The 25,546-nt window shown below is 39.8% G+C and overlaps 1 protein-coding gene across 2 annotated transcripts in view; it reads right to left on the reverse strand.

Moving 5' to 3' along the window:
* The window catches only part of ZNHIT6 (zinc finger HIT-type containing 6), a 55,921-nt gene that overhangs the window by 20,261 nt on the left and 10,114 nt on the right, over window positions 1-25,546 (reverse strand). For both annotated transcript variants that reach the window (XM_065554169.1, XM_065554168.1), the window contains exons 6-8: window positions 13,131-13,199; window positions 11,876-11,956; window positions 9,208-9,288 (exon numbers count right to left, since the gene is read on the reverse strand). In XM_065554169.1, coding sequence (XP_065410241.1) covers window positions 9,208-9,288; window positions 11,876-11,956; window positions 13,131-13,199 — 231 coding nt within the window. The remainder of the gene's footprint in view (window positions 1-9,207; window positions 9,289-11,875; window positions 11,957-13,130; window positions 13,200-25,546) is intronic.

Genomic DNA, 25,546 nt, shown 5'->3' on the forward strand with positions numbered 1-25,546 from the left:
AGAGGCTCATTGCCATACACTTGCCAATAAGGGGTTACTAACCCTTTGAGGAAAGGGAAAAAATATAATTAAAAAAAATAAACAAGCTCCTTTCCTGGCAAACATGTAGGAAGGTCAAGTCCCTCCTTGGTGGGGGACAAATAGTCCTAGTTCCCTTCTGTCGGTAAGAGATAAACAGAGGGATTCCCCTTTGGCAGGGTCAGAAGGAAATAGCGCTGATTCTCCTTTCTGACAGGAATATAAAAGGCTCCCTTTTCAAGTCTGCCCTTGTGACAGAAGTGACAGCCAAGAAACCATTTTTCACAGCAGTCTGGCTTCACTGAACAATCCTGTATGTTCTCTGCTCAGTTGTCAGCAAGCTCAACTCCTTTCTTCCAGAAGCCCTTGTCCCCAAACCAACCCTGCTTTATGGAAACATCTTAATATGGCCCAGTTGAAGACTCCTCTTGCCAAACCTAGCAGCCAATGAACCCTTTATGAATCAAGGCAGAATCTCTTCTCGCCCCCCTAAAGGGATTTACCAGCTTCGCTATCCTGATGGATGCTGGTCATATATACTACATCACATGCCTTTTATTTACATGCCCCTCAGGTCTCCCCCAGTGCCTACAGAACACTCCTAGCTGACCAGATAGGCAAGAGACAAGCCATGACTAATGTTAAATGGATGATTATATTGTTCTCTCATCCTCCACCTCTTCCTCTATACTCCTTTCCCCATGTTTGTAGCTTTTGTGCAGTATTAGCACAGTAAGGCCCTGACTCCCTGATTGAGGTCCTTAGGTGCAGTAATACAAACAATTTAAAAGAGTCCATTAAATCCAATGGAATTCACTATTGGGTACTAAATGCTGTTTTGTGAAAATGGAAGCAGGATACTCCGGGTTTAAAACAATTACGCCTGAGAAAACAACTTATTGCTCAAGATAGCAAGAAGGGCATGTTCTATCCAGACTGGAATCATCTATAAAAGTTTCTCAAAGGTCAAGTACGCGATTATGAACATTCAACTTGGCATACTAAAGATTCAGATCATACTCATTTGTTACTGTTAGCAATGACTATATTTCTGCTTTCCATTTGTGTTGTGTAATACAAGATTTTAGTAAAGAACATTAAGTGAATAGGAATGAAAATTGACGATCATTACAGTAACTCTTACAAGTTCTGGAAACTGCTGCTCCCTATTGTTTTTAATCAGTTGAAAAATTCAAGCTATTACTAAAAGGAGCAGACAGACTGATATTCCCAAGAAGAAAGGGAAAGCAGAACTTTAGTTGGATACAGAATGGTTGGCGTTGTTGACAACAGTTAAGGCTGAAGATGGACTGATCAGGAGATTTAAAAGAGATGTCAAGCTATAGGAGAGGCTGAAGGAGGAAAGAAAGTTTTAATGAAAAATGAAGTTGTGGATAAATAAGAACACACAAAGCATTAGAGGCATGGAAGGAGTATATTTAGATCCAGCTGTTGGGGAGAATCTTCAATATTGATGCAGAAGTGATATTAAAATTATTATAACTTTAAAATTAAGTTGTTACAAACTTGTTTGCACTTTTACTGAATACTAAGATATAACTAAGAATGTTATAGTCAGGTGCTTGGAAATAAAGCAATACATATGTTTCACTAGTTCTGTTACAAAATGTTAAAGCTAATCAAAGAAAATTCAGAAGGTTTCTGCTTCTATATTTCAAGGACAATCAAATCTCAAGAAGACAGACCATGTAAAACACTCATATTTTAAGTAGAGCCTTAATTGTAAAAAGGAATGCAGGGTGTGTTATCAGAGCAATAAATCTAAGAAGAGTGGGCTCTACTAACCCCCACCCTCTTGCAAGAAAACCTGCTTGTGTTTTTAAAACTTTCAGAGAAGAATACATAGTTGGAGAAGTTTTAAACTTGTTTATTTCTTAAATGCGGAAATGACAAACACCTTTGTGAAATACAGACTTGCAAATATATTAGCTAAATGCAAAGCTCCTAATATAGCTCTTAATGTCATTGCTATGTAAATAGTAAGATGCTTCATGTACCAACATGGCATCTAATGACCTTGCTAAACCAGTGTAAAAGCCATTAAGTATAGAATATTTATATTAATCGGAAATTAAGAACTGGCACAGGATAAGAAAACCCTTAACTAACTCCAGAAGATAAGAATCATCTCTCTAAAGTCAACAACTTTTAATTATTTAAGCTAAAGACTTTGAGTTATTTAATTTAAAAAGACATTTGAAGACTAAAACTTTTGTATAAACAGGTGTGTTTGGGATTTTTGAAAACAGATTCATTTTCTATCAAACTCTAAAAAAATTTGAAAGAATTTCTCTGAAACTGGGCTGTATAAAAAGAGTTAAAACTAACTTTAAAAATTATCTGGATCTTTCCTACCACAAAAACAAAGGCAATTAAAGAAATGTTGTATATCATTAAGCAGACTGTACAATCAGGATCTGAAAATGTCAACTAAGCTAACCCCGAAGGCATGAAGCTGTGACGTTTGAATTAAACAACCCCACAAGAGGTGTTTTCTCCAATACTTTAATGGAAATAGGAAGGGGATGGGTATAAAAACTGAAGTGAGCACTCCTCACTTGCACACACTGCTACCCAGCTCAAACACAGCACTGCCACAGACAGTAAGAAAAACCATTTAAGAAAGATGACTCAAGAAGAAATCAACTCAAGGAAAATCTCCCCAAGACTTCAACTTGGATTGGTGAGATGAAGTTACCTAAGAGACTGCCAATGGATAAAAATTTAAAACTACTGTAATGATTTCGATGGAATATTGAAATGCTGTTGTAATGTAAGACTAACAGTTTCTCCTGTTAATCACCAATTGGTTAGAAGACCATGTACTTCTTGAGAGGAGATGGGCTAAACATTGGTAAACAAAGAAATAGTGGAATGTAATTGGCCTTAAGAGTCTTAATATTCATAATTGGCTCATTAAATGCTGCTTCTAAGTAACAAATTTAAATGTTTTCCTTGATTTCATAGGGTTTAGCTAAAACTGCCTACTTTGCCAACTATAAACTGGTTAATTATTTAATAATAACCAATAGGTTCACCAGCCTTGAAACAGAATTCTTTAGCTCATCTATAAACATTCTTAGCTGCCTAAGGACATAGTAAGGGATGGATTCACAATAATTTTGGAAAATAATTTACTTTGGTCTTAACTTACCAAGAGAGAAGAGCCCACAGAGGGGTTCGCTCTCAAGGGTGGAATCTCTGTTAAAGCTCTCTCCAGAAAGATATACAGAAGAAATTGAAATGGTCACTAGCTTATCACTTGTATTGTGTCATTTGTGTTGTTTTGTTTAAAGTTTTCTTTTCCTTTCTTTGATAATAAAATAGCCATGGTTGTTAATTGTGATTATTTTGCTTGGTCTTGATCAGAATACTATTTCTGTTTATACCACATCTTACACTCCAAGACAATTTTCTGAAGGTGAAGTGGCACATTGAATAAATACACAATTAAAGCAAATGGATTTTTATAATTAAGAGACGCAGTCAACTTCCATTTACATCTGATTTTTATTTTAACCTACCGTTTCTACTTGTGACACCTACAATTACTTTAACTGGAAGGTTAGAGAAAGAAAGGCTCCCTATTTTTATCAGTTTGTCTTTTTAGACAATAACCCTATTTGGACAGAAACTGTGCTTTCTTTCATATTTGTACAGATCATAACGCATGGCGGGTGCACTCAAATACATAAATAAAAACTAATAAATCACTATCAACATTTACAACAAAAAGAAGAACAGGAGGACTTGTGGCACCTTAGAGACTAACAAATTTATTAGAGCATAAGCTTTCGTGGACTACAGCCCACTTCTTCGGATGCAATTTACAACAAAGTGCATTTCAGCACAATCACTACTACAGGATACATACTATCTTTAAGTGATAGAGGAATGTACATCAAGTTTTTTAATTTGTCAAAGAGTTGGTTTTAACGATCTTAATAACAAAGAGCATAATATTAGCAGAATCTAAAGCGACTTTAATCCCTAGCTATTTAAAAAAAAACAAACAGTAGGCCACAGAGGAAAATTCTCTCCAGGCATGGAAATCAGAGTTTATCAAAGCAAATAACTCCTACTTCTGCCAGTTGATCTTGAGACAGGAAAGTGCTTTAAAAATTATTAACATCCAGCATTCTGGGAAGCAACTGTTTTGGATCAGTTAAAGCAAAATAAGTGGTCACCAGCATAAGGAGATGGCATTTAGAAGAGAAGCACTTGCAATACTTGTTTAATGGATTTTTCTTCCTCACTATCCACTACAATTGAATAAGATAGGATGGCTGTGTTTTCCATTTGCTTGGCGAATGTCACTCATGGCAGCTAGCAAGAGGCAATCTGATGGTGGGTGTTGATGTTTTAAGGCTTCTTAAAGTATTGAAATATGAGTTGCACCAGGACAAAATGTACAGACCCCATTATTGGAGCCCTTTGAAAGTGTGAATTCCACTGAAGTCAATGGAAGCTTTGCATTAGGAATACCTGTAGGACATAACGTGATTTTACTCAGTATTCCTGTACAGTTCAAGGAACTGATCCAAAACTCACTGAAGTTAATGGAAGGCTTCTAGGCCTTTAAAGACAGATTTTAAATCACACTATGCACCTATCTGCATCTTTAGGTGCCTACATACCTTTTCAAATCTGGCTCTTTGTGTTATATTAAAATTAACTCCATGACAGTTTATTCTGAAAAAATATATTAATAATGAATCATGAACAGTTAAAAGGCTAGGAAGAAAATTAACTTATGAAAGGATCCTTGTTGAGTTTCAAAAAGTCTGTTAGAAAAAATATTTCTTGCAAAACAAATTTGTCAGTCAGTATTAACTTAATAACAGGAGAATATTATATGAATGATTTAACAGCAGCCTCATCAGGCAATATTTGTATTGGTATAAATGCATGTAAACTGCATGTCTTTGTTTACTAATGTGATCTAACTATTCTGACCATCAATTTAGTTACAATGAACATCAAGTTCTTTCCTTCACAAAGGCAAATCTGGCAGCATTCTCAGGAAAATGAGAAGGTGTATTTCCCAAACTAGACTGTATAATTTGGCAGTTGTGTTTTTCCTTCCCTTAGTGGAAAAAGCAATAATCTTACCACATGAAGTCACTTTGAAGGCATCCCAAATAAAGAATTAGACACAGTAAGGACATTAATTTATTTTGAAGAAAGAAAATACTATTTTATAAAAAAATTTAGAAGAGTGCAAAAATCATCCAACGGGCATCAGTTAAACCTCCCCTGGAATAGTTTCACCCCAGAACAAAACCTAGACAAACAGAATACTGCATACCAGGTGATAGGGGTTAACATCTCCAGATGGAAAACTTCATTTTTAACAATCCACCCAAAAGCAGATTTTCCCAAACCAACAAGAAGAGATCTGTAGTCTGCAGCGTAAAAGGAACACTTCTGTGTCTATAGAACATTGGTGTTACCAATCCTTCCTCTAAAAGATCCCTTTTAAGGTAACTGTAGTTAACTGAGTGGCCTATCAAGGGTCTAGTAGTCCCACTCTACAATTCTAGGTAATGGTGGGAGGGTGTGCTTTGAGTCACTCAACCAAAGCTGCTCCAAATGATTAAGGAGTAATACCAACACACAATGAAAGAAATCCTGGCAAAGTCCTCCTCAACCAAGATAGGCTCCCATATTATGTGCACTCCAGGAAGAAGAATGTATCAGGGAAGCAAAAACAGGCTCATCTCAGATAAATTAGGTTGCAGAAGAATGTCACTTTCTAACATAAAAAGGAGTCAATGGAAAGCAAGCAAGCTTCATGTTGTTCAACAGCTAACCAGTCTATCTGTGCAGTAGTGGTGTTAGCTAACTGTTGTTTTAAGTAAAAACATGTAGTAGCTGGCAAATATAAATATTCTCCTGAAAAAAAAAATTTAAAGACAGTATTTTGTAAATAACATTCAAATTAAAATGGTTGTTACACGGTGAGCCATAGAATGAAACAGTCAAAATTAAACCACAAACTCCTGTTCTATAAACATTTTCAGGAAATACTGAAATCCTCTTGCAAGATGCTTATCTTAAAACTAAGAGCCTAATGTTTTATAGCCTATAATAATCCTATTTAGTTCTCTGAAACAACAGCGCATTCCATTAATGCAGTGGTTCTCAACCTATTTACCATTGTGGACCGCATATGCTCTCTGTGTTATGTGGGTCACATACATATGGATATATACTACCTGTATGGTGCTGAGAATGTCACATGGGCTACAGCTGTGCGCTGATTGGGCCGCAAACTGAGAACCACTGCTTTAATGATACATAAGTGCAATTATGAAGAGCACTGTCTTAAAAGACTCTGGACTAAAACCTTACATCCAATTTGACAATGTATAGTTTTAAAGTCCTCCTATTATCTAATAATTTTAATAAGGTGTTTTTTGAATCCTAGATAATAGAATATTCATATGAACTTGAAGGCTGTGGGGCAGTATACTGGTACTTTCCTCCACCAACCCGCTACTCAGTGGTAAAAGGGTTCCTTTCACAAGCTGGGTCATTGCTCTGCCTGATCTTAGACAATGTGAGCAGAGAAGAGCACTGGTGGATTATGGGGTACTTTTTGTACTTATAGGCTTGTCTATCCTGACATGCAGTGCATGGAATGCTGCAGAGTGAAACAGCAGTATATCGAAGTGTACTACAGAACTTTTAGTGCATGGCAGCAGGGTCCACACAGCCACAACTTTTAGTGCATGGCAGCAGGCTAGAACACTGTAGATTTACACCCTAGCTTGCTGTGCACTAGATCTCCACACAGACAAACCCATATTATTAAAGCATGACCTGGCCTGCACAATAGAGGAAAAGCTGTTAACACTACCCTTACCAATATAGGGCAGCAACATGGTGGTGGAGGAAGAAGTTATCAGGAGGAACACAAAGGGGGAGGAAGTTATAGCAAAGATCAGCATTCAACTTCCTTGCTGCACCCAAAACTGCACTAAAAACAAGTATATCTGTTTTAACAGAATTGAAACTGATATATTTGCTAAGTGTTGATATTTTAAAAGGGATGCCATCAGCTTTAAATCTATCACCTAAAAAAAGTTACCTGCTTGAGTGTCCCACCAAATTTTTGGTGTTTTACAATCACATTTTCCTTTTAAAAATATTTTGCTTCCTTTTTGTGTGTGTAAGAACCACACAAAAACAGAAGATAACTGACTGCACAAAACGTGCTGATAAATGCAGTTAATCTAAGGAAGATTTTTCTCTCTCACAGTCCTCTTTGTAATCATAAAAAGTGAAGATTTCAGACAAAAGAGCAATGCTGATGTTGGTGACTGTTCTTAAATTCTCCTGTAATACTCAACTTCAACCAGAACTTTAGTCTTTCCTTTAAAGCACTGGGCTTCCCATTAGAATGTTGCCTTTTAGACACTACTGTGGAACCACAGCTCAGGTCTACCTTTGGTCTTGGTTAGTAGGTTTAGACCATTTTTCCTAATGTTATGGTAAGTTAATCAAGCACAGAACAAAGTTTTAATTTCTATTCACATTCCACAAGAGGAATACATAACTATACCCAGGATTCAGCAAGGCACTTAAGTACTAACATTAAACATGTAAATAATCCCATACATTTTGCTGAATATCTGGACATATAAGATGAAGATCAACCTTAAGCGTTTTTAATTTATTTTAAATATGCTACACCTTCTATCTGAAGATCCAAAAGAGCTTCACAAACCATTAATGAATTTTAGCTCAATACCTCTGTGAACTAAGAAAAATATAATGCCCATTTTATAGAAGGAGAAACTGAGAAGAGATTATGTGACTTGCTGACAGGCACACAAACTGTCCATGATAGAGCAGGTAAAAGAACATACACTTTCGGATTCCAAGTCAAATACTTTATCAAGCTGATCCTCCCCCTCCTAATCAAATTTATTACTAGTTCATAGAAAGAATGCCTACATGGCAAAAAAACCAAACCAAACCAAAAAACTCCGCAGCAGCAAGTCTCAGTTCAGTGGTGGCAGGCAACATATGCACAAAGAGGAAGGGAATAAGATAGGCTGCAATCATAATAAGTAAAGATTTCAACAAAATGTTTTTGGAGCTCTTGACCCCTCCCTCTCCCTCCGCCAAACCAATCAGCAGGAGAGCAGAAAAGCCCAAATAAAAATAATTTAAAAAATGGGGAATTTTTCTAAAAAACACTGTACATACTATTTAAATGGTGCTCTATCAGAAATGTAATTTTATAAAGTTAGTCAATTTTTAAAAAAAAGTAGAAGCTGACAAAGTCTCCTTAATGTATTAAAAATCCCGAAGTAGAAATCAGCTCATTTTACGCAAAAAGAAAAACTGCTAGCTGACAACTATCTTGTAGCCAATGTAACAGTTATTGAAAAACAAGTATCAGAAGAAGAAAAGTTAAGAATTTGTAAAATTTCATTCTTTCATTCAAATCCAGAGTATATCCTACACTCACTCTTGCATAGAGTTTACAATGAAATTAATTACAGGGAAATAGGATTTCTTGTAACTTCATTAATGCTTTTCTTCAATAGTGGTATGCCATGTTCCAGGGAACAAGTTACATGACATTAAGTTTGTTGCATTTGAAGAAAGGAATGCAGTTTAGAAATCTTAACTAGGAATTACTGGTCAACCACAATAAACTATGGTATTAAAAGTACGTACTCTTTTCAATAACAATGGCAGTTGGGTGGAGTGTTGTAAATGGTGCTTATGATACGTGTAGAATTATTTCTTTAGCTATCTGTTTTTATTTTGATGGTATAAAACAAATTTGTCCAGAGCTAATATAAGAATAAAATTCTATTAAAGTTTAGGTTCAAGAAGCCTGAATCTTAAGTCCCAAAACACCAAAATGTGAAATCTGACCAGCTAGTAATGTTGAGAAAGCATCATGTGGCACAGTAAATTCAACTTAATTTTGCAGATGCTTACAGATGTCTCACTAAACTTTATCTTGATTTTACCTGAAACTTTTTTGTAATTTCATGTTGCTAAACAGAAGGAATTTAATCAGAGAGTACAGACACATTATCCTTTATCACAGCACCACTAGAGACTAGGAAATATATTCAACAAGTAATTTCTCTCTAAAAAAATAAACAAACAGCCTACATACAGAAAAAATATATCCCTTACCTGACAGAATTATGTTGCCTGTTTTCTATTTTCATTAAAATTTGCACATCTGACTGAGGAGACATTGTATATATTTTTAATCTGGAAAAAAAAATGGATGAAATCTAAGCAAACCACATTAAAGAAAAGGTCTAAACCACATTTTACCGTTAAGAGATTTACAAACTTTTAGAAGCCTACAACCAAAACAGCCTTCCTGTCAATGTAAATACAGGTTTGCCACTAGCCAGAATTTTAAGACAGTCTACGAATCAGAGCTTGGATTGCAAATGTGTTTCTCTACTTTCTCCAGATAAGGCATTAACACTACCATCATTTAAATTAATTCTTTGGATTTTTTAATCATTTCATTTGTATCATCAGCCAATTTCTTTGAGTGCTGCTAGTTTAAATTCAATGACTTTAGAATCATACAAGTGTAGGGCTGGAAGGGACCAAGTAAACTAGATCATCCCTGAGAGGTGTTCCTCAAACTTGTTTTTAAAAGCTTCCAATGATAGGGATTCCATGACCTCCCTTGGAAGCCTATTCCACAGCTTAACTACCCTTTATAGTCAGAAAGCTTTTCCTTATATCTAACCTAAATCTCCCTTGATGCAGATTAAGCCCATTACTTCTTGTCCTACCTTCAGTGGACATGGAGAACAAGTGATCATTGTCCTCTTTACAATAACCCTTAACATACTGGAAGACTTATCAGGTCTGCCCTCAGTCTTCTGTTCTCAAGATTAAACATGCTCTCCTTTTTTAACTTTTCCTCATAGGTCAGTTTTCTAAACCTTTTATCCCTTCTCTTGCTCTTCTCTGGACTCTTTCCAATTTGTCCACATCTTTCCTAAACTGTGGTGCCCAGAACTGGACACAGTACTCCAGCTGGGGCCTTACCAGTGCCAAGTAGAGCAGGACAATTACCTCCTGTGTCTTATGATAATGTTTTCACTCCTCAGCTCACAGGGAGCCCAGAAACATATTAGCCTTTTTTGCAGCTGCAGTACATTGACAACTCATACAGTTTGTGGTCCACTATAACCCCCAGCTCCTTTTCAGCAGTACTACCACCTAGAAAGTTATTCCCCATTTTGTAGTCGTGCATTTGATTTTTTTCCTTCTTAACTGAAGTAATTTGCACTTGTCTTTATTGACTTTCATCGCAATGAATTCAGACCAATTCTCCAATTTGTCAAGGTCATTTTGAATTTTAAACCTGTCCTCCAAAGTGCTTGCAACCCCTCCCGGGTTGGTGTCATCTGCATATTTTATCAGCATACTCTCTACTCCATTATCCAAGTCATTAATGAAAATATTGACTAGTACCAGACCCAGGACTGACCCCTGTGGGACTCCACTAGACACAGCCTCCCAATTTGATAGCAAACCATTGATAACTCTAAGTACAGTCTTTCAGCCAGTTGTGTATCCACCTTAGAGTAATTTCATCTAGATCACATTTCCCTAATTTGCTATGAGAATGTCTTGTGGAACGGTGTCAAAAGCCTTACTAAAATCAAGGTATAGCGTATCTACTGCTTCCCCCATCCACTACAATAATCGTATCAAGAAAGGAAATTAGATTGGTTTGTCATTATTTTTGACAAATCCATGCTGACTATTCCTTATAATCCTATTATCCTTCAGGTCCTTACAAATTGATTGTTTAATAATTTGCACCAGTATCTTTCCAGGTACTGAAGTTAGGCTGGCTGGTTTATAATTCCCTGGGTCCTCCTGGTTCCTCTTTTAAAAGATATGTACTATGTGTCCCTTCTCTATTCTTCTGGGACCTCTCCTGTCCTTCAGGAGTTCTCAAAGATAATTGCTAATGGCTTCACGATTGCTTCAGCTAGATCCTTAAGTACCCTAGGATGAATTTCATCAGGCCCTGCTTACTTGACTACATCTAATCTATCCAAATGTTCTTTAACCTGTTCTTTTGGCTTACGTTTCTTTGCCTTGGTTGTTAATATTGTGTTGAGTATCTGCTCACCATTAACCTTTTTAGCGAAGACTGAAGCAAAATAGGCATTAAGCACTTCAGCTTTCTTGATGTCATCTGTTATTAGCTCTCGTTCTCCGATAATCAAAGGACCTACACTTTCCTTTGTATTTTTCTTGCTCCTAATGTATTTAAAGAACCTTTTCTTATTGCCTTTTATGTTCCTTGCCACATGTAACTTATTTTTTGTGCCTCGTGCTGTTCTTTTGCCTCCTTATCAATATCGCTATGTTTCAACTTTTTGTAGAATTCCTTTTTAATTTTCAGGTCATTCTTCTGAACTTTCCTTTGCATTGGAATAGTTTACAGTTGTGCCTTCAATACTGTCTCCTTGAGGAATCACCACTGCCCTGAACTCCCTTTTCCCTTAGATTTTCTTCCCATGAGACCCCACCTACCAGTTCTCTGAGTTTGTTAAAGTCTGCTTTTTGAAGTCCTTATTCAGCTACTCTCACTCCTTCCTTCCCTTAGAATCATGACATTTACCTAATTTAGTTTCAGCCAATAAGTATTAATGAGGTGGCTTTCATCACAAAGATTGCGCGTGCACTATTAGCTAGGAATCCAATTCTGAATAGCGAAAGTGGAAAACTGACAGTTTGACAGAATTTATTTGAATAGTTTGGTTATTTTAAAATCAGTTAAGTAAAATTACTAATGGTTTTTAATACATACCTTTGACGAATAACAGGATCTGATTCTTCAGGATCAAGGTAAGGTTTAAGGATTTCACCTAGTGTTTTATCATCGGGCACCCTTTGGCCAAAAAGATAAAAATGCAGTTTATTAAGTATCATTCAAAAAGAAATATTAAAGCAATTTTAAGGAAATGATATTTCCATATTTAAATTGATATAACACCAGCAGGTAACATCTGGAAAAGGTGCAATGGACATCAACATAGCACAAGCTAGCAATGGATATTATCAGCCCCAGCACACACAGTATGTCTATGCTGCAATTAAAAACCGAAGGCTGTCCTGTGTCAATTGGGCCTTGCAGAGATCTGGCTAAGGGGCTGTTTAACTGCAGTGTAGACGTTTGTGCTCAGGCTGGACCCTGGGCTCTAGGACCCTGAGTGGGGAGGGTCCCAGAGCTCAGGCTCCAGCCTGTGCATCTACACCACGATTAAATAGCCCAGTGAACCTGAGTCAGCTGGTGCAGGCCAATCATGGGTGTCTAACTGCAGCACAGACATACTCTCCTTCAACATTAGGACTTAGCTGGCACCTGCAGGAAGGAATCTGAGACCCTGCCTCTTATCCTTCCCCATGCCTGCAGCTGGAAAAGCAACTTCCAGTCCTTGCAGCCCTGAGAGCAAATGGAGAGGGCCTACTTCTGAGCTTTCCTACCCCAAATAGGCCTGGGGAGAGAAGAGGTAGTTTTTGTTTGTTAAGGAGAGTTGCTGTTTTTCTGCTTTCCTAAAGGCACCTTCCAGGGAGGGGGTTAGTAGCATCTGCTACAAAGACAACATTGCTTCCTTTCCATCCTCTCTGGTATGGGAGAGGATTTCCTGCAGGGAGCAGGATTTTCTCTGAAGATCAAGGAAAACATTGGGAGTATGCAAAACTCCTCTATATTAGCATGCTGATGCATGTGGACAGCAAGCATCAAGAGTCATATACAAGGCTGCTCTATTTACATAAGATTAGCAAATAAAACAAGTATTTAAATTAGAGAAATTCAATTTGAAAACCGACTTCAGTGTTATGCTTCTAAGGTGATAGAAACAAAACTAGTATTTTTAAAAAGTGATTTAACCTGAAGCGCCCCCTTTGTAATGACCCCACCCCCAAAAAACCCCAACAACTCTTTATCTTGAGTCTTATTATCACATACAAAGGGATGGCTAAGAAACTAACCAAATAGTCTTATAAAACTAGTTTGCTATAATTAACTACAGACATCGGCTTTTCACAATCTCAGGTACCTTTTTACTGTGTATTCAGCATGACTGTGAGGAAATATGAGCTTCAAATGCCAGTAGAACCTTTGCTCCCTAAAAAGAAAGAGAAAGAAAAACACACACTAATATCTCAGAGGTATTATTTGTATCATGGTAGGATCTAGAGACCTCTACCAAGATGGGGTACCGTAAATAGTAAGAGACAGTCCCTGCCCCAAAGAGGTTACCATCCACATAAACACGGGGTGGGAGAAAAAGTATTATTATTATTCCCATATTAATATATGTGAAATTGAAGCACCAAGAGATTAAGCAATCTACAGGAAGGTCAGAAAGGAAAGCTGTGGTAGATTCAGGAACTGAACCCAGATCTCCTGAGTCCCAGTCCAGATCCTTAATCAGAAGCTCCTTCCCTTCCTCTCTTGCCAACACAGTTAATTATAGAGCAATTTTTATTAGGTATTTGGAAGCAGAAATTACCTACTGCAACATGGTTCAAAGTAAGACACATTCTTTATGGGAGGCAGTCAGACCTTCCTGACAGCTCTGGGCTGGGACTTGGAAGATCTGGGCTCTATTCTTGGTTCTGCCACTAGCCTGCTAGGTGACCCTGTGCAAGTCTCTTCACTTCTCTGCGCCACAGTTTTCCCATCTGTAAAACGGGAAGACAGACACTGACCATCTTTGTAAAGTCCTCTAAGATCTACTGATGAACAGCACTATATAAGAGCTAGGTATTATTATGCAGCTGCTCCTTCTAGTTTAGAATTTCACACACAGCACATATAGTTAAGGTGAGGATAAACTGAAGCAGCATTTACAATGTTCCAGAGGTCTGACAATTCCCTGAAATTCAGGAACTTTTGATGGTACTTTTTTCAGCTATCCAAGATTTGAGACTCCTAATAACACCCCCAAAACCATCGAGTTTACAAAGGTTTACAAAATTATGATTAAAAATAATGTGCTGCTGTTGTAACAAAGTTAATTTGGATATCAGACAGATGAAACACTATACAGTTGGGTCCAGCTGGCTACAGAGGCATGTACGTGCATCCAGTAGCAAAAACAGTAGACAACAAATTGGTTGCTAAGTACAATTATCTATGTTATTGCTTTTAGATGAGAGACTTGCAAAGTTTGTTCACTGAAATAAACAAAAAAGAAGGCTGAGGGGGGGATATGATTGCTCTCTTTAAATATATCAGAGGGATAAACAGCAGGGAGGGAGAGGAATTATTTCAGCTCAGTACTAATGTGGACACGAGAACAAATGAATATAAACTGGCAGTGGGGAAGTTTAGGCTTGAAATTAGAGGAAGGTTTCTAACCATCATAGGGGTGAAATTTTGGAACAGCCTTCCGAGGGAAACAGTGGGGGCGAAAGACCTCTCTGGCTTTAAGATTAAGCTTGATAAGTTTATGGAGGGAATGGTTTGATGGGATAACATGATTTTAGTTAATTCATCAACAGCGTGCCATCGCTGGTAAATAGTATCAATGGTCAATGAGGGTCTGGCTGGAGAATCTTGCCTGCATGCTCGGGGTTCTACTGATCGCCATATTTGGGGTTGGGAAGGAATTTTCCTCCAGGGTAGATTGGCAGAGGCCCTGGAGGTTTTTCGCCTTCCTCCACAGCATGGGGCGGGGGTCGCTAGCTGGAGGATTCTCTGCGACTTGAAGTCCTTAAATCACAGGATTTGGGGACTTCAACAGCTGAGTCAAGGGAAAGGGGGTGGGTCAGCTTTTGTGGCCTGCATCATGCGGGAGGTCAGACTAGATGATCATACTGGTCCCTTCTGACCTTAAAGTCTATGAGTCTATGAGTCTTAACCTAGTTATTTCTAGGGGAAGGTTACAGTCCATACAGTATTTCAGATTACCTATTTAGCACAGAAAGAGTGTTGGATGCTTTTCTAAGAGGAGGGAAAACAAGGTCCTTACCTACATAAATCTCAGAATCTAAATAGATAATGAACGTATAGATGAATGTTAGGGTACAACAAGCAGCAAATGACTGAGTGGAGTTGTACAGAATGTCTTGTGAATTCTCCATTTCCATCCTCTTCCTCTGAACCACTTGTTAAAGTTTGTTAAAGGGGAGGATTAATATTTAGAGGCTTAAGTATGAATGTTTTAAAGAGAGTGAGTCACAGTAGACCAGCTCAGGGAGAGGAAAGAGGATGCAAAGACAAAGGTTGGAGGAGGACATAAAAGGGTGGCTGTAATCAGAAGTTGGTACAGTTGAAAGTATGTGCCCTGTCTTCACAGTTTAAGACATGCTGTTTGGTGTAATGGTATGGCATTTACTATTACAAGTTCCAAACTTGAACATTAATTTAAAAATAATTTTGAAAGCAGATTCTTGTTTTGAATGTTAAATCTGCCTTATGAAAAATTTTATCAAAAAATTCTTAGCACCTCTGGAGCTGGCAAACTCAAAGCAACATTAATATCACTGAACAATTGTACAGCAAACTGTAATGCTAATGAGGAAGGGCTTCAGCTCAACTGACTATTAACAAGGGCACAATCCCCATCTCAGCTGTACTTTAATATTTAGCACTTAGAACATATGAACGTAAGAATGGCCATACTGGGTCAGACAAATGGTTCATCTTGCCCAGTATACAGTCTTCCTACAGAGGCCAATGCCAGGTGCTTAAAAGGGAATGAACAGAACAGGGCAATTATCACATGGTCCATCTCCTGTCATCCAGTCCGTGCACCTGGCACTTACCTAGCATATACAGTGCAAAGCACTATTCCAGTATTTAATTAAAACTTACTGTGGAACTAAAGGTGGGAGTGTTGTCAACTGGAAGGCAGGCTGCAGGATCACTACTGATAGTCACAATGATAAGATGTACACTTATGTTGTAGTAGTGTTCAGAAGAGATATTTCATTTCTTGCTCTGAAAATAGGGCCTAAGAACGAGGCTTGGCTTTTTCTTTTCCTTTCAGTTTGGGCAAAATGGTCTCACAGGTGAAATCATCTTCCTCCAGTACCTGTGTGTAGAGTGATAGGAAGAGGCAGTACCTGCCTACTCTAGGAATGAGCAGATTGCCCTTGGCAAAGTGCACAGTGCAACATGTGCATGCTCTAACACACACATTGAGCTGGAGACTACCTCTCTATCACCTCCACAGAGAAGGGCAGCATGTACCTAGAACTACTTGGGAACTTTTCAGCTCATCTACAAATCCAGTAATCACATCCAGCACATCATACAAAAGGGGGATTCTTCCACCCATCCTTTTTGGCTCAGAGCAATAAGAGTGAGAGAAAGGTCGGGGATCTTCCTTTCCCAAAGGGCCCAGGACAGCTGTGAAGTGGTTAAGGAGACATTTCTCTGGCGGGAGCAGAGGGCTGCCTCCTCCAGACAGCCGAGAAGATTCATCAGTGCTTGTAGCAATCTGGTGCTCGAGATTACAATTTCTACTGATTCACATCAGTACTTCTGTCACGCATCACAGCCTGATCTCAGAGGCAGGTCTAGTTCTTCTTTGAGTGCTTGTTCATGTCAATTCCAAACAGGTGTGTGTGTGTGCCGCATGCATGACAGCCGGAAGATTTTTCCCTTAGCAATATCCATAGGGTTGGCCTTGGTGCTCCCTGGAGTCGTGCTTTCATGGCCCAGCTGACCCAACACCCCCCACTCAGTTCCTTCTTACTGCCAGCGACGGCTAGCTGGAACTTCCCTCTCTCTTGCTTCCGCAAGCGCCTTTAGCAGTGTCCCATTGTGATCTGTATATAGTTAGTGTCTTAGTTAGTAGTAGTGTCAGTAGTCATTTATCTAAGTTTCCATTACGGGGGTGCCCCCTCGTTTCTTCCCCGACACCGGGGGATGCCTCAGTCACCGGGGTTCAAAGCTTGTGAAGTCTGCGGTAAACTGATGCCAAAAAGTGACCCGCACACTTCTTGTTTGAAGTGCCTTGGCAAGAGTCACCAAAAGGACAAGTGCCGCATTTGTAAAGGGTTTCAGCTGAGAACTCTTAAGGATCACGAGCAGACACTCAGAGTTATCCTCAAGGAGGCAGCCCTCCACCCACAGTCCGACTGGGTCAGCAGAGCCCGTACCGAGCACCACCTTCTCCGTGTGCAGCGCACCGGCGTCAATGGTGTGCAAGCCAACACCAGGAAAAGAGGCTAAGGACTTCCGGCACCGACATGGCGCCAAACATAAGACTTGTGGCAGGCGCCGATCTTCATCCCTGGTGCCCCAGAAGAAAGAGATACGAGAGAAGGTGCTCTCTCCTTCCTAAGCCTAAGGAGCCAGCGGCAGTGAGACGCCAACCCACTCAGCCTACTTCGGGCCCGGTGACTCCCAGGGGCTGGGTGACTCCCTCAAGGGGTCCAGTTGAGTCTGGCCCACTATCATTCTCCAGACCTTCATGGCCGGGACATTCAACTCCCCTCCACTCCGGAGGCTTTTGAGGGAGTGCAGGACCTTATTCGCCTGACAGCACCGCTTTCTCCAAAGAGGGATGAGGCACCGGTGATAACCTGGCCACCTATTTCATCTAGGGGCAAGCCGGCTATGATGTCACACCACTCCCCATCTCTGGCGCACCACTCCACGGTGCTGGCCATCCACATGGGGGAACCACACCAGTCTCCAAAGGCTCGGCACTGCTCATTGGCCCCACCCCCAATACTGCTCCTCCATGGTGTTCCTTTTTGGAGACCTCAGAGTCCAAGGCAGAAACCTATCGTTCAGATAGGTCCAGCAGCAGGAGGTCTAAGATCTAGGCGACACCGCCAGCCTCCTGTGGTGCCATGGCCACCCCAATGGCAACCACCAGCTCAGTGGCCCTTTTGGACTCCCTGGGCTCAGAGCCATGCGTAAAGATCGAGGTTAGAGTCAGTCATGTCGGCATCCTTAGTCTCGGCACCAGGTGCTGTGAGGAGGCAATCTCTGGAGACTATGCTGGTATCTCTGCCTGTCGCTCTGACCTCGGCACGGACGGCTGTCTCCGCACATCGACACACGAACGTGACCCTCTTGGCGATGAGGGCAGCGACCAAGGCCATGTGCCGGTGCTCTCGTCCTCCCCAGATGAGGCCATTGTGGGCAATTCAATGGCCCCAGCCTTAGAGGATAGCAGGGTCTTGCAACAGTTGTTGGGCAGGGTGGCCCAGAACATGAATTGGATAGCAATCTAAGCACCTCTTCTCCTAAATGAGATGTACCAAACTTAAAAATATTTATGCAAATTAGGTTATAAAATGTGTAGGCTTTTTAGCAGCTACTGGTTCTTCCTGAAAAAACATCATCGGCTCCCCCCTTACCCTGCCAAAACCTTTTTAAATTTGCAACATAAAGCAATTTCTTCAGCTATGCTTTTCCTAATTTCCCCACATAAACATACAAGCAAATAATCCATAAGCAAACCAAGGTACTGATCCTATAGGCAAGGAACACAGCAATTGTTACTGTCATTTTTTTCAATATTCGAGACACTCAATATAACAACGGTGGCAGCTCTATGAGCAGCACAGTCATCACCTCCTCAAAGCAGGGGTTCTCAACCAGTTTTTTGGTGGCCTCAGAGTGTGGTCACCAACTCTTTCTGATGGCTGCTATGACAATTTTTTCTAAAATATTTAACTTTGGGGAAAACAAATAAATATGCACATATACAGATAGTAATTTATGTAGGGGGGTTTTGCAGACTCAATAATAAAAATAATGTACAGTTGTCTATTCTTTACTAGACTTAAACTGAATAGAAACAAATAAGATGCTTTGCATGTTGTTTTGTTGTTATTTCTTTTGCTTTTTTGGTTGTGTGGTTTTGGGTTTTTTTTTATACACTTGCTAGCTAGTAAGTCTGCGTCTGTGAAAAATGATATTTGTTAATATCACTTTTCACAGCAGCAGACTTGTTAGCTAGTTGGGAGGCAGAGAAAAGTGATAGTAACAAACAAAAATATCACTTTTCACAGCAGACTTGCTCAGCTATGGCAAGCCAGAGGACAAATTAAGCCTTGGAAGGGAAGGTGGGGAGGCAGTGGAGGCCAAGGGTGATGGGGAACTCACGTCGGCTGCCTGCTTCTCTGACGTTTGTTGCTCCGGAGGTGGGCAGGGCCCAACCCCTCTTGGTAGCCCCAAGGGGAGGCTGCTTTGCATACCCTTCTCCCCCCACCCCCGACCCGCCAATCACCACTAAGAATGCTGTGGCCACAGGAAAAAGCCCCTGGTGGCCACATTTGAGAAACGCTGTTGTACAGTATCTGGATTGCGGTGGTCTCCAACCTTTTTGCTCCCTAGTAGTGTGGTTCTGTATACCATGATTTAGGCAAGTGCTGCAGACACTGCAGCTTCTAGGCCCCAAGGGACAAATTTTTATAGGTATCTGGGTACCTAAGGAGGCAACTATTGGTATTTTCAAAAGGGCCTAAGCACAGATTTAAGGTGCCTAACCTGCTCTGGCATTTGTAGCCTACCTGCACCTTTAGGTACTTAAATATCACAGTAAGTCTGGCCTCAAGGCTCTACCAGCACCTGGTGGTCCTAAATAGCACTCTGCCAACTACAGCATTTCCCTCAGACACCCCATTTCTGTGATCCTTTTCCTGTCCTGAGGACAGCGTTATATTGGGATAGAGGTGTATATACGAATATAGCCACTATTACAATCAGTTTAATATTATAGTGGGCTTTTGTTAGGCTTTGTGATACTTAAGGTTGCAAAACAGTTTGTTATAACCCTATTTTCACATGCTCTTAACTCTCAAATTCAACTTTGGGGTTTGAAATTTTCCATGCTTGTTTTTTGCCTCAATGTGAACCCTATTTCAGAAGGCATAAAGCTCTTTTAGCCACTTTTTTGTTCACCGGAGGGGGAAGCCACGATACCCTTTTTGCCTTTCAGAGATATGTCAGATGCAGACCTGTTAGTTCAAAGAACTTACAAGTCCTGCTGGTAAATTTATTAAGCTCTTGCTTCTCCTGTCCAGTGAGTAGAACTGTGCATTGTACTTTTCTCCTTATTTTTCTCAGATTTTGCCTAGTGTACTAGGTTTACATGCGACACTGACTTGTTTACATTTGTCATCTACTTTCAACAAAACCATAAAAAAGCAAGTCAAATGTAAGGATACTAGAAATTATTTCTCAGAGACAGGAGAGAACATTATTAAAAATGTTTATATTAAGGTATTTTGATAGATATGCTTCAGGTTTCTCAGTTAAAATTATAAACTTGAGGGTTTTAGTTCATCAATTCTCAAGGTACTTTTATGAAATGTATCATGTATAAATTTTCTCATCTGACTGTTCTTTTAGCTTTTATACGAACTCAGTCCTAGAAGCTAGCCTTGATTAATACAAGAATCATCTTGCTTTATCAGTATTAATAACTGTCCTAGCTAGCATTATTCACATCCTAATTTGCTAACAGGAAATGCCTAACTTTAATCATCAAAAATCTCAAACAACGTACATTGGAATCTGCTTACAATGAACTGAGATACAGAAGACGCCATATATATAAGTAGACTGAACGTCCCAAATTGTTCAATGCATTGTAATGTACCAACTGCAATTGTGACTACAGCGAACTTCACTTAAAGTGAAACCCTGTGAGACAGAATGACTCATTGGGGATTTTATTCTATTGAATAATAGATGCCATATGAAATTATTGGAAAGAATATGTGGAAATACCTTAGATCTGGGCATGTGCATGTTCACATATACAATAGCATCTGCTATACGCAGGTTATACCGCATCAACAAAAAGGGGAGAGGCTAGAAATGGGGAAGTTTAATGAAGTACCAGTCATCCGTTAACCCTGATTTGCCACTTTAGTGGCCCATCTCACCCACAGTGCAGCAGTTTAAGTATAAGGGGATTAAATGTTTATTCCTTTTGATAATATTGCCTTAACCTGCTTTAGGCAACACAGATCCAGTCCAATTAAGTCACTGGATTCTCTTGTGAAACCCAAAAGCCCCTCAATAAAAATAAATGAATAATAGTTTGATGCTTTTACGAAAATACACTGTCTCTAGTGCCACTATACCTACAGTGCTAACGACATTAAACAGCAGAGGGGACCCACACTTTGTCGAAGCTCAGCTAAACCAATTCCCAGCTGAGATGTAACGGACAAACAATAAAGTTGGGTTATTTCTACTTAAAACTGAAGTATTTCCCAATTGTAGTAAATTGTAAAGCAGGACTATCCACCAAGAAACGGACTGAAAAACATTTCCTTTGTAACACATATGGTCTTCTCCCAGGAGGCCTCAGAACAGCAGGAGATCTTACTAACCATATGTGCTGCAATATTCAAGCACACTGAGTTTGAATTAAAGGTTCTGTGGAAACCGAAAGACTTTGCCAAGGTTGACTAGTCCAAAATTTAACCTTCTTTAAAAATGTGTTTTGTCCTCTCTTTTGATTCTTTGAGGAAACAAAAATGCCCATCAGCTTCCCTGCATGAGAACTAACACATTTAGGTTTATATCACACTTCCAGGCTAGACAACCTGCCAAGTGCTGAGCTGGGATGTAGCCTTTCTTCATGTTTGTATGTCATCCCTCCATTTTCATGAAACTATAAAATTAATGAAATGATCAGAGAGGATGATTCCTGTGCATTAGTCAGCAGCATTCATGTAATGCTACCTGGCCTTCTTCATGCTCGTAGGCAGAGAAAGAGTCACATTGTGATCATAGGTACTGGAACTAGGGATGTGGGGGTGCACCCCTTGGCTTGAAGTAGTAATAGAAACCCAAATACATGGTTTACACTTTTAGCACCCCCACTACAAAAATTGTTCCTGCACCACTGATTGCAGTGAGTCCCAAACAGCAAGCAAAAAAAAAAAAAAAATAAAAAAAAAATTCAACTGTACTTCTAGATTTAGGCTCAACAGCCCTGATAGGGTACATTTAATTCAAAATACCTTTGCATTTCTGAGTAGTCTAAACCTTACCATTGCGATATGGCTTCTGTTCATTTTAACGCAATTAAGAAGTGAAGAGATTTTCATGTACTTAAGTTTCCCCAGAAGTATACCTCAGATTAGTATAATCTTACTAGAGGTGTTAGAGTTAAAAAATCTGATTTCCTAAATGTGAGTAACAATTTATCTAGCCATGATTTCCAGTAAATATTTGTTCTACATTGAATAAGTATGTCTGTGTCTCTCATTTCAAAGGCCAAACTGAAGTTTAATTTATTAAAAATGGTTGGTTTGTTTTTTGGACACAGCAGATGAGGGGCAAGAAGTACTCCTTCAAAGTCATTTCCAATATCCTAAGCATCACCTATTTAATACTATTGCCAAGCTCTAAAGTTAGGATCCATTGTCTAAATGTTTATATTAAATCAAAGAGATGAGAATTTGTATATAATCTATCTTAACTTTTTGTGAACGGTTGTCAATGAGAACATGCTCATAAAGAGGATGCTCTACAAGCCTTTACATTATTTGAATAATTGGGGTGTCCCATTTTGACAGATAATGCAGATTGCAAATCAATGGTAAACACTGAAAAGAAATATGGACCACAGTGACACACACAAAAAGATACAGGTGGCTCCTAGTAACAATTTGTTTTCTCACAGCATCTCTTAGACACAACTTTCTTCATCAGAAGGCAGCCCAAATATCATTTTGTCACAACTTTGACTGGACCCTATTTTCTAGTTATAGCATAGTAGTCAGCTTTAAAGAGAAAAGGCAGACTTCTCGGCCTTGATAAGCAATGACACCTGTTCCAATACAGCTGGGATGGGCATTTTGCAGTATCTGCAATACTTCCCCCTCTCCCCTCCAGTGGAGGTAAAACTGCACTTTACCATGTAAAATTTGTATTTAATACCTCCCCTTTCATACTCATCCACAAAATGTGTATCATTCTCACTGCCTGGAAAAATATTTGCAGAAAGCAGGTGGCTACTTTCCTAAAGAATGATGTTGCTGTGCTACTTGATGACACTAGAATGGGTCTATGAAAGTTTAACATTTCAAAACAAAAATTGTTCTCCACTATGACAAAAAAAGTCATTGTCTTATTCCTTTCTGGCTGCTCCTGAAATAGTCCCATGCTTAACTATTTACCTACAAATAACACACCAATTCTGCTAGAGCTTAAAAAGGGCCTCTGTTCAATAAAGGTAAATATAAATGTATAAATATAGACATATGTAATTCAATGCAGAGATAAATTAATTTCCAGCGCTCAGTCGTGTTTTTCCATATGTGAAAGTACTTTTGTGAACAGAAGAGTTTAAAAGTCACACTACAGAATAGCAACAAATATCTGTCAGTGTGTGGCTGTCTCGTGTACAGGATTTACCAGTGAGAACGTTTTTGTGGTTGTGCCCCCCACAACGCTTAGCCATTGATGCAGAGATCTGCAGTATTTGGGGGTTGCCTTGTGGTCTGTTCTGAGGAAGCCAGGAATCCTCATCAATGTAAGAATTCATGAGAAATTTAAATGGAAAAAACCTCACATTTCCTTTCCTTTAACCCCTCCTGTGGATTTTCCCTGCCACTCAGATCCTGTATTTTAAAGTATGTAACACAGAAAGCTAACATTTCAGAAATTCCTTTACGCGTTATGTTCTGCTAAGAATAAGGTTTCTCCACCAATGGAGAAAAACTGCTTTTGTTTCCAAACAGAAGAAATTATGCTAGTTTTTATTTATGCATGCAAACTTACTTGCTAAACCATTACAAGAGGGACACCTAGTGGTTTGGTCACTAAAATATTGTCAAGTTCTCATCCATTCATTGTTACCGGATAACTAACAGTAAATGGCATTACTAAATAGAAAAAAAATCTAGGAGCAGAACTTGATAAGGGGGGGGGGGGGGGGAGAGAGAGAGAGAGAAGGAGGGAGGGGAGAATAAAGCCCAAAGAAAAGCCATCAAGGAAAAAGCCTGCTCTGAGTGGCTATTATCTGAGGCTCTTAAAGTGTTTACTGTTTTTCCCCCCAACAGGTCAATCAAATATTTAAATTTCAATGAGCCCTCATATTAACTTTGGACCTGCACCTGTATTTCACACAGAAGCACTCTTCACCAAGTTACTACATTTCTGTATTATGACACAGTACTATACAAGGAATATAAATTTTATTTATATTAGCAAATGTTTGCTTCATGAATAACCCAGACATAAATCCACATCCTTTCCCCTCCATGACAGGGAGACATTTTCAGGAAGTCTTTTCATCTTGAACAGATGTACCCACCCTCCCAATCAAAGAAAAAGAAAGTCAAGAGTATCCCAATTAAAGAAAAAGAAAGTCAACTACTTTGGTAATCCCAATTAATGGAAGAATGACAGACACAGAACTCATCTAGGGACTAAGAGTTACAAGTCCTTAGCAAGGAAATATGAATTGAAAATCATTTTGGTAAAAGCATTAAAAAAAATCCCGTTTGTCCCGCATCACAGATATGGATGCAAGTAAAAGCCCAAATTAATTTATGAAGAAGGAATAACCTCTCTCTCACTCCCTTCATGAGTACCATTGCTCAGTAAAGACAACATTTAATTGACTAGCACCAGTAATGGATGGTATGTCACGTTGCTGACTTCAGTGCTTGGATTTCCAATTAGGACAATCAGTGACTACTTTATGATAGTAGGCAACATCAGCCCAAGCACAACAGAAGAACCCCAACTGAAGTTTGGGGTACAATAAATCTTCTCTGATGAAGCTGAATACTAGAGGGCTGTAGAAGAATTTACTACAAATTTCCATCTGAATATGTTTCCCAAAATATTTCATGGAGTATTGTTCACTATCTAATGCAGGGGTGGGCAAACTACGACCTGGGGGCCGCATCTGGCTCTCCAGACTTTTTAATCTGGTCCTCGAGCTCCCGCCAGGGAGCGGGGTCTGGGGCTTGCCCCGCTCCACCAGGGCCACTCGGAGGGGGTATGGGGGCAAGTGGGGCAATTTGCCCCAGGCCCTGCAGGGGCCCCCACAAGAATATATTTTTCTATAGTATTGCAACTTTTTTTTTTATGGTAGGGGCTCCTGAAATTGCTTTTCCCCAGGCCCCCTGAATCCTTTGGGCGGCCCTGCGCTCCGCGCAGCTCCTGGAAGCAGCAGCATGTCCCCCCTCCGGCTTCTATGTGTAGGGGCAGCCAGGGGGCTCCACAGGCTGCCCCCGCCCCAAACTTCGCCCCTGAAGCCCCGTGGTTCCCAGCCAATAGGAGTTGCAGGGGCGGCACCTGTGGATGGGGCAGGGTACAAAGCTGCCTGGCAGAGCCTCCGTGTAGGAGCTGGATGGGGAACATACCGCTGCTTCTGGGAGCTGCTTGAGGTAAGTGCCGTTCAGAGTCTGTACCCCTGACCCCCTCCTACGCCCCAACCCCCTACCCCAGCCCTGATCCCCCTCCTGCCCTCAAACCCCTTGGTCCCAGCCAAGAGCTCCCTCCTGTACCCCAACCCCTCATCCC

Source organism: Chrysemys picta, chromosome 8, assembly GCF_011386835.1.
Source record: "Chrysemys picta bellii isolate R12L10 chromosome 8, ASM1138683v2, whole genome shotgun sequence".
NCBI lineage: Eukaryota > Metazoa > Chordata > Testudines > Emydidae > Chrysemys > Chrysemys picta.